The sequence below is a fragment of the Syngnathus floridae genome, chromosome 12, assembly GCF_059516105.1.
Source record: "Syngnathus floridae isolate MCC-2025c chromosome 12, RoL_Sflo_1.0, whole genome shotgun sequence".
Classification (NCBI taxonomy): Eukaryota; Metazoa; Chordata; class Actinopteri; order Syngnathiformes; family Syngnathidae; genus Syngnathus; species Syngnathus floridae.
The window spans coordinates 3,825,929-3,840,541 of record NC_142424.1 but is presented as its reverse complement, the minus strand read 5'-3'; the positions used below and the strand labels follow the sequence as shown (position 1 = coordinate 3,840,541).

The window sequence follows — 14,613 nt, the reverse complement described above, 5'->3', positions numbered from 1 at the left end:
ACTGGCGACGCATGAAAATATGGAACAAGCTTGTTCTGATTGGATGACTCAATTCAATGGTACCATAGCAACTGCAGATCTGCCTGCCCATTGGTCAATGCAATAAAATAGGCGGGGCTAAAGCAAGTGACAGCGCATCGAAAACTTTGTTAGCTGCCAGCTAATTTTGGTCCATCGCCAGTTTTGACAGTGACCTAAATTTGACACACTCTCGCTGTAAAACACCTTAAAGTAAGTGTGGTCTCCTACGCACATATAACATTACCGGATACCGTTTTGACTTCGTTCATTGACACCGGCGTTAATGCCTCTTCTGGTATGAGTTTCAACCGTTAGCTCTTAGCTAGCTCGCTAATGTTATTATTGCTAACGTTCCATAGCTTCGGTGATGGAGAGTTGCCGTTGTTTATCTCGTACTGTGAACGTATGACTTGTTATGCCGAATAGTATTTCAATATAACAAACATGCATTAAGGTATTGACAATGACTGGTGTTGTGTTTTAATTGTATGTAAAATGTTGTTTTCGTAGTGCACACAAACAAGCCACGCCAACGTGATGCTCCTCTTGTCCGAGTATGTCAATCTCGTAAATAAATTAAGTATTTCAAGTAAAAACATGTGACTGATCATGTGACATGATGCAGGATGGATTGCCGTGCAAGCGGTGACGATGGAGACATCTGCGGATGGGCCAGTTCAGTAAGTTTTAAATCTGATTGAAGTTTGTGATGTGCAACACAATTAGGACAGTACAAAAGTCTATCTACAGGGGTCGTTTCCTGTTTTTCATCCTGGACTCTGACCCAGACAGTACTGGCTGGACTGCAGTGTTGCAATTCAGCTTTTTCTTGTCAAGTGGCACAAGTGTCATGGAAGGGTGAATGGCTGAAATGACAAAAACAAAACACAAACAGAGGCTTCTTTCCAATCTGGATCTTAATACGTACATATTGGATATATGTGCTGACACTGTAGGTCTCACTAAGCATAGACTTCGAAATATACCTTAAATAGATACTGAATGAATGCATTAAATGGTGATTGTGTGTTGCATTTGGTCATGCAACATTACTGGAGTAACAGTCAAGCAGGCTGGACTGCATTTTTTTGTAAATTACACAACAGTTCCACAGTGTAGTGGGACCTTCACAGAAGAAAATCATAGCATGGAAAATAATGGCTAGTCAATTCTCACAATGCTTTGTGTTGTTTAATAATGTTAATGTGTGTAGATGCTGGTGCACGGCAAGAATGACATCACAGCAGTAACAGCACGAGTGCAACAGTTTGTGGAGGAAAGGATGCAGACCACTATGGTAAGTACAACGTTTCCATTTTTGTGTCATAAAAATTTGCTCAACTTATATTGACCCTTCCTATCACTAAATTGAAAGTAAATAAGAATACAGTCAACAGCGCCCTCTTCTGGTTTCAGGATTCTAAACTTCTGTTTTGATTGCATCACAAGCCAGTGTGCGGCCGAAGCCTTTCTTTTTTTATTTGTAAAAAAATCTTAACTACAGTAAGTTCTGTATTGTTTATCTTCCAGCTCACTGGTGTCCTGATAGGTGCTGTCGTCGCAGTTGCAATGATCGGGATTGTGGTTCTCTTCTTATACAGGAGGTTCAAGCATGCTCGTGAGTCCCACGTTGATACTGAAGATATTTCAAGTCGCCATGTCAATAATGTTGACAATTGGGCTCTTTTGATTAGGTGAACAGCAGCCTGGTGTACCTCATTATCGCTTCAGAAAACGAGATAAAGTGCTCTTCTATGGTCGGAAAATAATGCGCAAGGTATTCACTTTTCCTTCCAACAATGGAATTCAGGTTTTGTTCCTAAAATTTTTATAATTTTTTTTTAAGGTTCAGACTTTGTCCGCAATTCCTCCATCTTCTTCATCATCATCTACCTCAGTATCAAAGCAACCGCAGCGAGTGCGCAAAAGAACCAAAGTTCTTAGCATTGCTCGCAAGTAAGGCCCAAAGACAAAAAGCATTTTCCAAATGTGTGCGGTCGAGTTTGCTAAACCAACCCCGTGTTCCTCTGAACAGAATCCTTCGCATCCGTAAGGATCCTCCGACTCTTCAGCCTAAAGAACCGCCACCTTCTCTGCTGGAGGCCGACCTGACCGAGTTCGACGTCCAAAGCTCCAATCTGCCGTCCGAGGTTCTCTACATGCTGAAGAATGTCAGGTGGGGGTCTGATGAAATGTTTTTGTGCAACTCTGGAGGGCATTCAAAATGTTCCTGTGTTTTTTGTAGGGTGTTGGGACACTTTGACAAACCCCTCTTCCTCGAGTTGTGTCGCCACATGGTGTTTGTTGAGCTGCAGGAGGGCGAGGGTCTTTTCAAACCTGGCGATGACGACGACAGCATCTATGTGGTCCAGGATGGACGACTTGAGCTCTGTATCCTGGAAACTGTAGGATTACGAAAAAAAAATATTTTTTTGCCCTTGTTTTTAGCCACATCACAGAAAACAAATCTCTTTTTTTTTTTTTTTTTTTTTTCCCCCTACCTTGTAGGACGGCACAGAGGTGGCAGTGAAGGATGTTCTTCCTGGCGACAGCGTACACAGCTTGCTCAGTATTCTGGACATCATCACGGCGAGTGACTTCATTTCACAGTCGCTCCTCTTATCTGTCTGGGTCTGCTCTCTCCTTTGAGTCAAGGAGTTCATTGATATATTTTCTTCAGGCTTTCTCCATCCTCTTCCATGCAAATGAAATGGCCTCATGTCATTTCCCTCTCTCAATGTGTTTTCTTATTGGTCCAAATTGGACGATTAAACTCGGTACAAAGGATGGGTGTGAATAATTAGTTTTCAATTATCCAGTAGGTTATGTTAGGCAGCAATTAATTTTGGCATTGCATTGTATCTTTCTCCCTTAATATGCTACTATGGCCACATGGTCATTTTTCGCTAACTTCCATTCGTTATTACTAAGTACTTATCAGCCAATGAAATATATTTGAAAAAAAAAATCACATTTGACTCCTTTTTCCTTATTCAGGGTTTTCCAGCGCCTTACAAGACTGTTTCCGCTCGTGCAGCCACACGCTCCACCATCTTGCGTTTACCTGCATCCGCCTTTGAGTCTGTGTTCAAGAAATACCCTGAGACACTTGTACGCGTCATTCAGGTAACGTGGTCTCAGTGTGTTATTGCTTAAAATCAATTTAATGTGAATAAAAACAAATGTTGTGTGTTTTCAGATCATCATGGTGCGGCTCCAAAGGGTCACCTTCTTGGCATTACATAACTACCTGGGCCTGACCACCGAGCTGTTCAATCCGGTAGGAGGGAGGATGATCAGTATGCATTTAACTTGTGTATTCTCTGTACTCTCTGATGCAGAGCCACTGACGTTAGCAGCTGCTGGCAAGGAAACCATCCGTGCACATTTACAGAAAGTGACATAAACCCTCTGTCCTGCACATGCAAGCTAATTTCACACAACATTAAGCGCAGCATCATAACACTGTCCTTCATACCGGGTCAAAACGAATAAACCACGAGCACCCCTTCAGAGGAAACTTTACGACCAGAAATATCTTTCATAAGAGAATACTTGAAAGGGCCAATTGCTAAAGGCGTTAAAATATATTACAGTAGATGTGCTATTAAATATAAATCACACCTCAGCCTAAGTCTAAAAATGTGTCACAAGCAGAGGTTACACTTTTGAATTAATAATCCTCCATAATTAGGGTTAAAAAAAGGCAGTTGTGTATTTTAAACGGCAAATAAATACCCTTCATGAAACCAGAAACGATTATTTATGTCGTCACTATGCATATTTTATTGGACTGTTTTGTTGTTGAATTGACAGGAAAGCCACGCAGTGCCTTTGTCCAATGTGAACATGGCGGCGAGTGAGGCAATGTCTGGCAAGACCTCTCGCCGTTTGCACTTCCAAGATGAGGTAGCTGTGGGGAGCATGGAGAGCCCTACGGAGACAGGTCCCACACACACGCACACACATTGATTTCATCTCTTACTGGTTTGGATCCAAAACTGTCTTGCTTTATGTGAAGCAGATGGCGTAAAGGACAGTCCTTCGAACAGCTACAGGAAGCAGCGATCCATCTCCTTGCCCCCCGACAGCGCAGGTTGATCACTGTTAAACTTGGGGTGATAACTCAATCGGTCATTAAGGGGAGATCGCACAGGTACTCATCACATTACTGGTTACAGGCGACATGACAATGGCGTGGGAACGGGCTCGAGTCAACATCGATGAGCCTCCGCCCAGTCCTGCAAGTCAGAAGGTAAAAATAAACTAAAGATGAGCTCGCTTTTATCAATACTGCCGTTTTTTTTATCGACATTGCTTCCGCACGTGCAGTCCAGCCTGAAGAAGAGCGTGACCATGCAGCATACGCCCTCTGAGGTGTTTCACTACACGGACAACGGGGGGCAGTCTGACAACATCCACCTTAGCAAGAGCGGTTCAATCTTCCAGGCTGCTAAAAAAGACCTGCTAGTGATCATCCAGTTGCAGGTTTTTATCTAACATGTTTTTTGTTTTGTTTTGTTTGAATTTGATCTCAGATGTATCGTGTATATTGTTGCAGGATCCCAGCCTTCTCGAGGGAAGAGTGACCCTCCACCAAGTAAAAGCTGGTTCGGTTGTGGCTCGTCAAGGAGATCAGGTGACCGTCATTAAATGGCTTATTTTTTCATACATACATATACAAACAAAAAAATAATCACTTTTCTGCCCTCTGCTCTTTTTTTTTTTTTTTTAGGAAGTGAGCATCCAATTTGTTATTTCAGGCCTACTCCATGTTTACCAGAGGATGATCGACCGTGAGGAGGACACGCGTCTTTTTGTGACGCACCCTGGAGAGCTCGTGGGTCAGCTTGCTGTCCTGACGGGCGAGCCCCTCATATTTACTGTCCGAGCTCAGCGTGACTGCAGCTTCCTCTCCATTTCCAAAACCCATTTCTATGAGTTAGTGGATTAAGTTGGTTTGTTTGTATATGTAAATAACATGCTTGATATAACCGGGTTTTTTTTCTCCTCAGGATAATGCGTGCGGAACCCAAAGTAGTACTAAACGTCGCTCACACGGTGGTGAAGAGGATGTCATCGTTTGTCAGACAGATTGACTTTGCACTCGATTGGATGGCCGTGGAAGCCGGCAGGGCCGTCTACAGGTACTTGGAGCAAAGTTGCCCTTCCTGCCATCTGGCCGTCCCTTTCTGTAAAGATGAACACTTCTCAAACTTGTTATGTTGAATTGCTGTTAATGGAAGCGTATATTCCAGGCAGGGCGAGAAATCCGACAGCACTTTTATTGTGCTCAGTGGACGACTGCGTTCTGTAATCATGAAGGAGGATGGCAAGAAGGAACTGATAGGAGAGTACGGCCGCGGTGACCTGATTGGAGTGGTAAAGACCAAAATCTTCCTTTTTTTCCCCCTGTAACGACACTTTAATAAGCAAAATACAATTAATCGTAATAATTGAAGATTTGTTGCAGGGTTGTTTTCTCCATACCTGCATTATTCTTATAACTTGGTACGTGGGTGTGCAGTGTATAATTAGTTCACATCTTGTCAGCATTAATTAATGCATAGGTATATTGTTTTCTTTCTGACATGATAGTTCTAATAATACCTGAGCCGAAGGATGCTATGGTTACGGTTACCAGGAGGTCATTTTTGTAGGAGTTGTGTTTCACACCACTCTGTTGCTTTCCAATCACTAATTATGAAGATAAAATTACTCCCGAGTATATGGGGGTGACATATAAAAAGTTTTTTCCATCTTTAGCTTGGGATTTAAAGTTCTGCCGTTTTCAGGTGGAGGCCCTAACCCATCAAAACAGAGCCACCACCGTCCACGCCGTACGGGACTCCGAGCTCGCCAAACTGCCCGAGGGCGCCCTCAGCTCCATCAAGAGGAAGTTCCCGCAGGTAGCCTGAAGGCCTTGGAAGTTTAGATCATTCACATTCTCCTCTGTGTCATACATACTCCATCTCAGATTTGCCTCAAAACAATGTTTTTGCATCGCAGGTCGTCACCAGACTCATCCACTTGCTTGGACAGAAGATCCTCCAGCAGGTTAATCTCCCTCTCAATGGTGTGTGCACTTTTTACAGTTGTTTATTCGTGATTGACTAAAAAAAAAAACTGTTCAGTAATCAATAACATGGACTCTGTTCCCCCAGGCCGCAGTTTGGCACTGCACACCCCGGGCAGTAAATGGGACGCTGGCAGCCAGGCCTCCAACCTCTCCACAGTGACCGTCCTGCCCGTCTCCGAGGAGGTGCCGCTCACCACCTTTACTCTGGAGCTGCAGCATGCACTCCTCGCAATAGGTACAAATAAATATTATATGAAAGCGCCGACTTTGCTAGATTTGACCTTTTCTGCTTTCCCGCAGATGAATGTTCAATATCCTGTTTACGTTTGAGCTTATGAAGATGTCATTCAAAAGATTGTTAAATTGATTGATTGCAAGGCTCGGTGACAGTGTTGTTCTCGATAAAGTTTCTCACAGGACAAAAATAAAGGACATATCGATAAGAGGAGCTACTTTGTAATAAATCAAACAGAAGGTCGGTGCTGAAGTATAAAATGTGACGCCCCATTTACCGCTTTCACATTCAGGTCCCACTCTTCTATTGACCAGTGATATAATTAAGCAACGCCTTGGAGCTGCAGCACTAGACAGGTATTTTTATTTTAAATGACACTTTTTAAGTTCGTCCAGTAATCTTACTCAATGTCCTGCTTCTTTCCCACCACAGTGTTCATGAATATCGTCTGTCCAGCTGGTTGGGCCAACAGGAAGACATCCATCGGATAGTTCTCTACCAAACAGATTACACGCTAACTCCTTGGACCCAGCGGTGCATCCGTCAGGCCGACTGCATCATCATCGTGGGCCTCGGCGAGCAGGATCCTGCCGTCGGAGAGGTGAGAGATTAATCCGTGAGACTGAAATGAACTTGCTCAAGGTAAGCTCAGTCCTACTTGGGCTGGAACCAACTAGGTGGCTAACTACCAACAAGCTTCGCTGGCTACGAGTTTGGCAAAACACATTGCAGACTCGCTCCTGAGTCAGTAAACATGACAAAATAAGATACGCATCTTAAAAGGTATCGAGCTCACAAAGGGATGACAAAGAAAGATGAAGAAGCTTTGCTAATTGTTTAGATAACCCAAGACTGACAAGGCTAGCGCGTTTAACACCGTGATTAAGTGTTCTTGTTTAAAATTGGTCAGCTAGGCATGTGAAGGCCTTTGAGACTCTTCTCCAATTTAGGGCTATTTAAATAAATTTGACTCAACTTAAAAAACAAAATATATCCCAAGGTATTTAGCCATTGTAATAGCATTCTGTTTGCATTTGACCCTAGGACATATAAGGCTACAGCGGATGGATATTAAGAAAAGGGTAGAGGCAGGAAGTGACCGTCCAGCGGATGGAGAAATAATTGCTTTCTCAGGGGAGGACAATGAGCAAACAGAAATAAAGGAATGTGTCCACATTTAACAAGAGACGGTCGGGGAAACGGAAAGTAGGATCAATATTTGCTGGGGCACAGAATGAGTCACAGCTGAGGGTTTGATCTTGCAGGAACACACATATACACACACACACAACATCTTGCCTTCAAAACATCGAGTTCCAGATAACACCTGTGCAATTACTACTTTCCCTTCAATTCAGACACCTTCTGTCTTTACCCGCAAACATTCACTTGTCATTATTCCATGCATGTGAGCACTGCGGCGCCTGTAAAATGTTAATGGTGTCCCTCTAGCTGGAACGCATGCTGGAAGCAAGTGCCGTGCGCGCCCAGAAGCAGCTGGTGCTGCTGCACAAAGAAGACGGCCCCCCTCCCAAGGGCACCGTGGACTGGCTTAACATGCGTAGCTGGATCTCCAGACACCTCCATCTATCATGTCCACGACGGGTTTTCTCTAAGAGGAGCCTGCCCAAACTGGTGGGAGGGAATGCTTTATACAGAAGTCATCCTACAACATCTTTTATATTCTAATTCTGCCAATCATTTTTTTCTTTTTAAGTTGGAGCTGTATCAGCGTGTGTTCGAGAAGCCGGCGGACCGCCACTCAGATTTTTCGCGATTGGCCCGAGTCCTCACTGGGAACGGCATTGCCCTCGTCCTGGGTGGAGGCGGGGCCAGGTAAAGCTCAATAAATACCGACTTGTCAGTGTTAAGTTTTCAGGTCTTACATGTGTGCCCTATTTTGTAGAGGTTGTTCCCAGGTGGGGATCGTGCGAGCCCTCTGCGAAGCCGGCATCCCAGTCGACCTCGTCGGCGGCACCTCTATAGGTTCCCTGTTGGGGGCGCTCTACGCCGAGGACCGCAGCCACAGCCGCATGAGGATGAGAGCACGAGAATGGGCAATGGTAAAAATTGTTCTAAACCACGAGCTCCCTTATTTACATTTGAGGATCCCCCGTCATGTATTCAAAGCCGTATTTTAATCATACCACCGGAGAGCATCACAAATCATATTCCAGATATCATCAAAAGGCAATTTAAAAGCCCATTTCCATCCTCATTAAGAAAAGACGCTGGAATGAATTAGCTTATGGTGAAACTTTGATGCTGATCACATCGTCCTCAGGAATTTGCGTCATGCGGGTTGACTTGCAGCGCTTGGGGAGTTCTCCCTTGATGTCATACTTGAAGTTATCTCCATGAAAACACTTTGTTTATGTGGGTTGGATGAGCACATTAATATTCGGCTCCTCCCATTCCTCTTTTAGAATTATTTGAAGTGGTTTTACATTTTTGCTTGTTTTGTCACTTTCAACATGTCATTGACAGCGGTGGCTCTTTGTGAAGGTGACTGAAACAGGGAATTGTTTAATCTCAAATGCAAAATGAATACTTTGTTTATGTGCGTAATGATAGTTCAAAAGCCCAACAGTGAGATGCTGTGTGCATCTGGTAGAGGAAATAAAAATGGAAAACAAAATGCCATTAACAATCTGGCCGATTCTACATTATCTTCAGCGGAAGCAGTCAGCTTGGTCAAATGCTGTTTTTATTCAGTATAAGGAAGAAAGCAAACCTAATTTTCACTCTCTCTCGCCGCAGGAAATGACTTCAGTATTCAAGAAGGTTCTCGATTTAACATACCCGGTCACGTCTATGTTTTCTGGCGCGGCCTTCAACTCCGGTATCAGCAATGTCTTCAAGAGCAAGCAAATTGAGGTGAGATGAGGTGATTCCAATGGAATGGGAGAAAGGTGGAGATACTGGCGGCAGAATGAGTATGCCCTTAAATCTGTTACCTGTTAATGTCTTTGTGTACGTAGGACCTTTGGATACCATACTTTAATATCACAGCTGACATTACTGCCTCTGCAATGCGAGTGCACACTGATGGTAGGTGCACGTACTCCTGGTGAACATCAAAAGTGCTTTATTAAATATATCTCTTACTCGTCGCTGTAAAGACATCATAGCAAGATTGTTCGTGTTTGCCGTTTGAGGTTCTCTTTGGAGGTACGTTCGTGCCAGCATGTCCCTTTCGGGGTATCTGCCTCCTCTCTGTGACCCGAAAGATGGACACCTCCTTATGGATGGAGGGTACATCAACAACCTGCCAGGTCTTTCTTTATAGCTGCCTAATTTTGGATTTTTTATCTTGTCAAAGACTTATTCAGCTTTCAACTTTATTTTTTGATTTTTTTCGCCACTACCAGCCGATGTGGCACGCTCCATGGGGGCCAAAGTGGTGATCGCTATCGACGTGGGCAGCCGCGATGAAACTAACCTCACTAATTACGGCGACTCGCTTTCTGGCTGGTGGCTGCTATGGAAACGCCTCAATCCCCTGGCAGAGAAAGTCAAGGTAACGGCATTGGTTCAAAATTAATATAAGGTAACTTGACCTTGACTTTAGCGAGTATAATTTCTGGGGGTTTCTCACATGTGCTCAGGTGTTGAACATGGCGGAGATCCAAACCCGCTTGGCCTACGTGTGCTGCGTTCGGCACCTCGAGTCAGTGAAGAACAGCGACTACTGCGAGTATATCCGCCCGCCCATCGACAGATATCGGACGCTGGAGTTTGGGAAGTTCGACGAGATTGCTGTATGTATTGTTTTAATTCTATCATATAAAAATATAGAAAACTCACATCTATACACGTATGTCTTGTTAGGAGGTGGGATACCAGCACGGCAAAACTGTGTTTGACGTGTGGACTCGAAGTGGAGTTGTGGACAAAATGCTGAAAGACAGACACCAAGAAGAATTTCACAACACGCAATGCAAGAACAATGTAAGCACCCGCTTGGTCACTTGGCCTTCGGTCTGCGTCTTACATCGCAATCCTTTAGACACGGCGGGATTTTTTTAGTGCTGCGCTTTAATACAGAATCCCGGCACGACAAAGCAGACTTGACATTTTGATGAAGCGTTCCATCAATAATTGGCTTTTTTCCATCATTCCCAGACCAACCGTAATCAGCTTTTATGCCGCACTCTGTTTTGTGCCAAAAGTACGTCACGGCTTTCCAGCTTTGGGCTCACTGTGGCTTTATATCACTAATCGCAATGTTGTTATCTGACCTGCTATCAGACGCCACCAAAAATACACTTGTTCATTATAAATGTCTAGTCGGCCTGAAATATTATGACTCCTTCTCCTGATGCCTCAAAAATAAATAAGAGCCTCATTGTGTCATCACTACTGCCACAAACATTATTCAAAGCAGAAATGCGAGCTTGGAGACAATCAACCTTGAGAATGTTTGGTATATATCAATTGTGTTTTCTTTCTTTCTGCAACAAACAATAGCCAGCCCACATATGCGCTTAATGAGACTTGTGTATCTCTCCTGGGGAAACGAGCGCGACATATAATGGCGTCGCCATGCTTTGTACTTTGTCAAAAAAAGTCGTCTTGCTTTGCATTTGCCAGCGCAGAGTGAAAACGGAAGTATAACAGGTGTCGCAAATTGAATCTACAAGTGATGTATGTTTATTTCCCCATTCACTGAGGTTGTCTTTGTGCCTATTAGGTAGTGACATGCCCCAACGCTTCCTTCACCGACTTGGCGGAAATCGTGTCTCGCATTGAGCCGGTCAAACCCGCCCTGGTGGATGGTAAAACCACACAGTCATCTTTTTATTATTTCAGCATGTGCAAGTACACTCATACTACACATACATGCATGCTGGTGTTATTCTCTAACATGGTTTCCTCCTTTTTCTCTTGTTGTGCTTGATTCAGTCACTTCTTGCTATTTGCAGTAAACACACAAACTGAAACTTTCCGCAGAGTTTCCGAATGAAGCAAAAAGCGATAAGTGACATATTTGCTTTGACTGCAGTAACGGTGTGCGCATTCATCCAATCACGGATTGTTTCTCAATTTGCTCTTCCGACCTCGCCACTCGCACGCCCACTTCCATCTGTCTCCCTTCTTCCACGCTTCCCCGACAGCCCCACAATGTGATTTATTATTTTTTTCCTCTTGTCCTCACCACTCTCCCCCGTCAGAGGAGTCAGACTACCACACTGACTATGACGAGGAGGCAGTGGAGAGCGCACTGTCTGACCTGGAGCTATACGGTCACTATGGAGAGCATACTGAAGGGGAGGAGACTGCCGACACGGTGCGGGCCTTTGGTCGCGCGGGCGGGTGATCTCTTGCAAGCACCACAACTGCTGAGTCACATTTTCACTCATTTCAGGCACATTCGACAACAAGTGGTTTAGGTTAAAACAGAAAGTGTTTCGTTTCTTTTGAGTGAGTGAGTCAGTCTTATGCGGAAGAAAAATAAGGTGAGGCCAAATCAAACATCATATTTTGGAAGGTTGACGTATTCATAATATTTCGAGTTGTTTATTTTGTAGCTTAGCACTTATTTTGATTTTTTTTGTATTCAAATATTTTTTAATATAGATTCTTGACCCCCTTATAAGTCATATTTCTGTTACTATGTTCTTATGATATGACTTTATTCAATTACTATTAAAAGTTTAGTCACATCAATGTTAAAAAAATGCTGCACCTCAGACCATTACATTTCTGTGACATTTTCAAAATGGTGGTATATTAACATTTATAATATTGATAATTATTTCCTCTGACTTTTCAAAATTATATTGATGTATCATTACAAAATTGATAATTAGTAATAATTAAAGGACCAGTTGAAATAACCATCAATAGGACAAGCAATACGATTTCAATTAAACAAATTTGTCTTATTTTGTATTGACACATTCTCTTAATGAACACCCTTACGATCCTCAGGATGAAGAACTGGACGAAAGAAGTATCCGTCGTGTGGATGCAGTCTCCGGCCACGAACACTCACTGAACATCTCAGCCAACCAGGAAGTACTTTCCAAACGTTCCGCCAAGTGATAAGTGCAATAACGAAGGGACATTAGACCACCGTTGGCCTCTATTACATCCCATCTTTACCACGTGACTCTCTAAGATTAACCTTCATTCATCTTCTAGGCCCGCTCATTCCCAACCATCATCATTTCTCATATTGAGAGCTTTAAATGGATCGCATCAGTGAAGAAGCGAAGCAATTGGAAAAGCGCTATCGGGTCAATTTGTATGAAGGAATATTAGGGGCACACTGAAAATATGGGAAAAATTGAACAGTCATGATTATATAGCAAATTTGTTAAAAATAATGATAAGAATTAATTATGTGCATTAGCAGAAAGGTTGGACAAAAAAAAAAAAGAACCGCCACAATGCCCACTTTTTTTCATCTCCGAATTCAAGCATCTAAAAAAACCTAGCTGTTGCCTTTTAATACACTTTGGATTATGTATTATGAGTTTAAAAGGCATAATACAGAATGCCTTTTTTGCTCCCAAGCTTTTTCGGTTTAGACAATGTTATTGTAAAAAAAAAAAAAGCTTTAGATTTACTTGACTGTTTTTGATGGGCCCGTGTCGCCTCTACTTGCCATGCGAGATTTATTGTAACCTCCCCCAACCAACTGCACCGTACAGAGAACAAATAGACCCATCAGTCCAGATATGCACATCAATGCAAATATTGATTTATTTTTTAATATCAAACGCTATGTGTTACATTTAAAAAAAAAATTGTTTGTCGTCACAGTCATCAATCATTTAATCGTTTAAATGTAGCTTGTAATCCTTTGTTCATGTAGCGCGATGACAAATGTACGTACTAACGTATTCATTAAATGCCTTTTATAGTGAGGAAGGTACAGTGGCCACACTTTGTTGCGTCAATGCTTAGTCAAACTGAGGTGGTCATAAATTCTATATTAACTACGCGCAATTTTGTTAAGTAACATGCATGAATTTTGTGTAGGTTAATAAATAAGTTAAGACATGTAAAATAAAATATCAGAACTTAACTTTAAACAAAAGTACAAGTAGTTGCAGACTTTTGCAGCTCGTTCATATGTGTCAGTTGAAGAAAGTAGTTTAACGATGCAAAATCGTAAAGCCAAATCTCTATGCCTTAATTTTGATAGATCTCCAGCTTCATCATGCACAATTTCGCTAATACCTGACTCGTCTCTCGTTTAGATTAAATAGAGCAAAAATGTCCCACCCCCCTCAAAAAAAAAAAGCAAATCATCTCATACGTTTTGCTGACGTCTTTGCATTGATATACTTCATGACGACGGTTCAAGTTTTGAACTTTTATGTGAATGTAAAGGTGCCTTTAACCAAAGACACCTTAATTTTTTTTCAAATTGTGCAATCTTAGGAAAATTCAACCTTGGAAACCACATCTGATGCTAGCTACAGTGGAAGTTTTTTTTTTTGTGAGATTCAAAAATTAAACCAAGATAAATAATTTTAAAACTTTTTTCCCACCTTTAATATTAGCTACAATTTAAATAATGAAGGCAGTCACAATTTTTCAGCAGTGCTACTGGGGGCAACATAGGACCACTCACTAGACCTGACCCAAATAAAAAGCCATCTGAAATCAGGACAGAATTTATGCATACAAGCCAATTATCCGCTATTAATAATTACAAGTTAGACGTCATTTTAATGGTGGAAAAAAAGTTTGGAAATTATGTATCTCGGTCTTTTTTTTTTTTTTAATCACAAAACCCTGACTTGCGATTGTGTAGGCTTTTTCTCTCCACCTTAATTGGAGCCAAGGGGTTGTTACTTCTGCTGTGTTGTACTTTTTTGGGGTGTTTCCAGAAAACCAAAGTACAAAGAAATTGATGTTTTTTGGCCAGAGTGAGTGTTTCACAGCTTGTTTAAAACGGTGATGGATGAGACGCTGATGCTACGTGTGGAAGCACGCCAGGTGACTGAAACAAACACACACTAACGCAACCGTTTGTACTCTTTCAACCTTTTAGCTCTGATTATTAAGCACATAAATGTTTACCAGTATGCCTTCGCTCCATAACTTGAGTATTTATTACGTTGTATCATTATGTCTTTGATAATCAGGTGTTACTAACAAACCACTGTTGTGTCATTTGTATGTTTATGATAAATAAATGATTATATTGGGAAAAAAAAAACGTTTGGGTACAAACAATTTTTTTTTATTTTGCCTAGAGATACCATCACAACAAAAACAATCCTGACAACACCTCTGTAAAAAAAAAAAAAGTACACTC

The 14,613-nt window shown here is 42.2% G+C and overlaps 1 protein-coding gene across 2 annotated transcripts; it reads left to right on the top strand.

Annotated features, from left to right (window-relative positions):
* Window positions 1-96: 96 nt before the first annotated feature.
* LOC148389552 (patatin-like phospholipase domain-containing protein 7) lies at window positions 97-14,514 on the top strand. 2 transcript variants are annotated; one of them, XM_088392386.1, is made up of 37 exons: window positions 98-231; window positions 532-575; window positions 647-701; window positions 1,235-1,318; window positions 1,552-1,639; window positions 1,716-1,798; window positions 1,868-1,977; window positions 2,057-2,197; window positions 2,267-2,426; window positions 2,530-2,610; window positions 3,019-3,147; window positions 3,221-3,301; window positions 3,838-3,967; window positions 4,046-4,117; window positions 4,203-4,276; window positions 4,354-4,509; window positions 4,583-4,660; window positions 4,757-4,962; window positions 5,037-5,168; window positions 5,280-5,403; window positions 5,817-5,930; window positions 6,031-6,097; window positions 6,186-6,335; window positions 6,628-6,691; window positions 6,768-6,936; window positions 7,788-7,970; window positions 8,053-8,171; window positions 8,242-8,398; window positions 9,096-9,212; window positions 9,317-9,386; window positions 9,494-9,610; window positions 9,707-9,855; window positions 9,944-10,096; window positions 10,167-10,286; window positions 11,029-11,113; window positions 11,510-11,625; window positions 12,270-14,514. In XM_088392386.1, the coding sequence occupies exons 2-37, from the start codon at window positions 559-561 to the stop codon at window positions 12,381-12,383; spliced, it is 4,065 nt and encodes a 1,354-aa protein (XP_088248512.1). In that variant the 5' UTR covers window positions 98-231; window positions 532-558; the 3' UTR covers window positions 12,384-14,514. The 2 variants fall into 2 exon arrangements, with proteins under 2 accessions (XP_088248513.1, XP_088248512.1); XM_088392387.1 differs by lacking the exon at window positions 11,510-11,625 and having other exon boundaries at window positions 97-231.
* The last annotated feature ends 99 nt before the right edge of the window (window positions 14,515-14,613 follow it).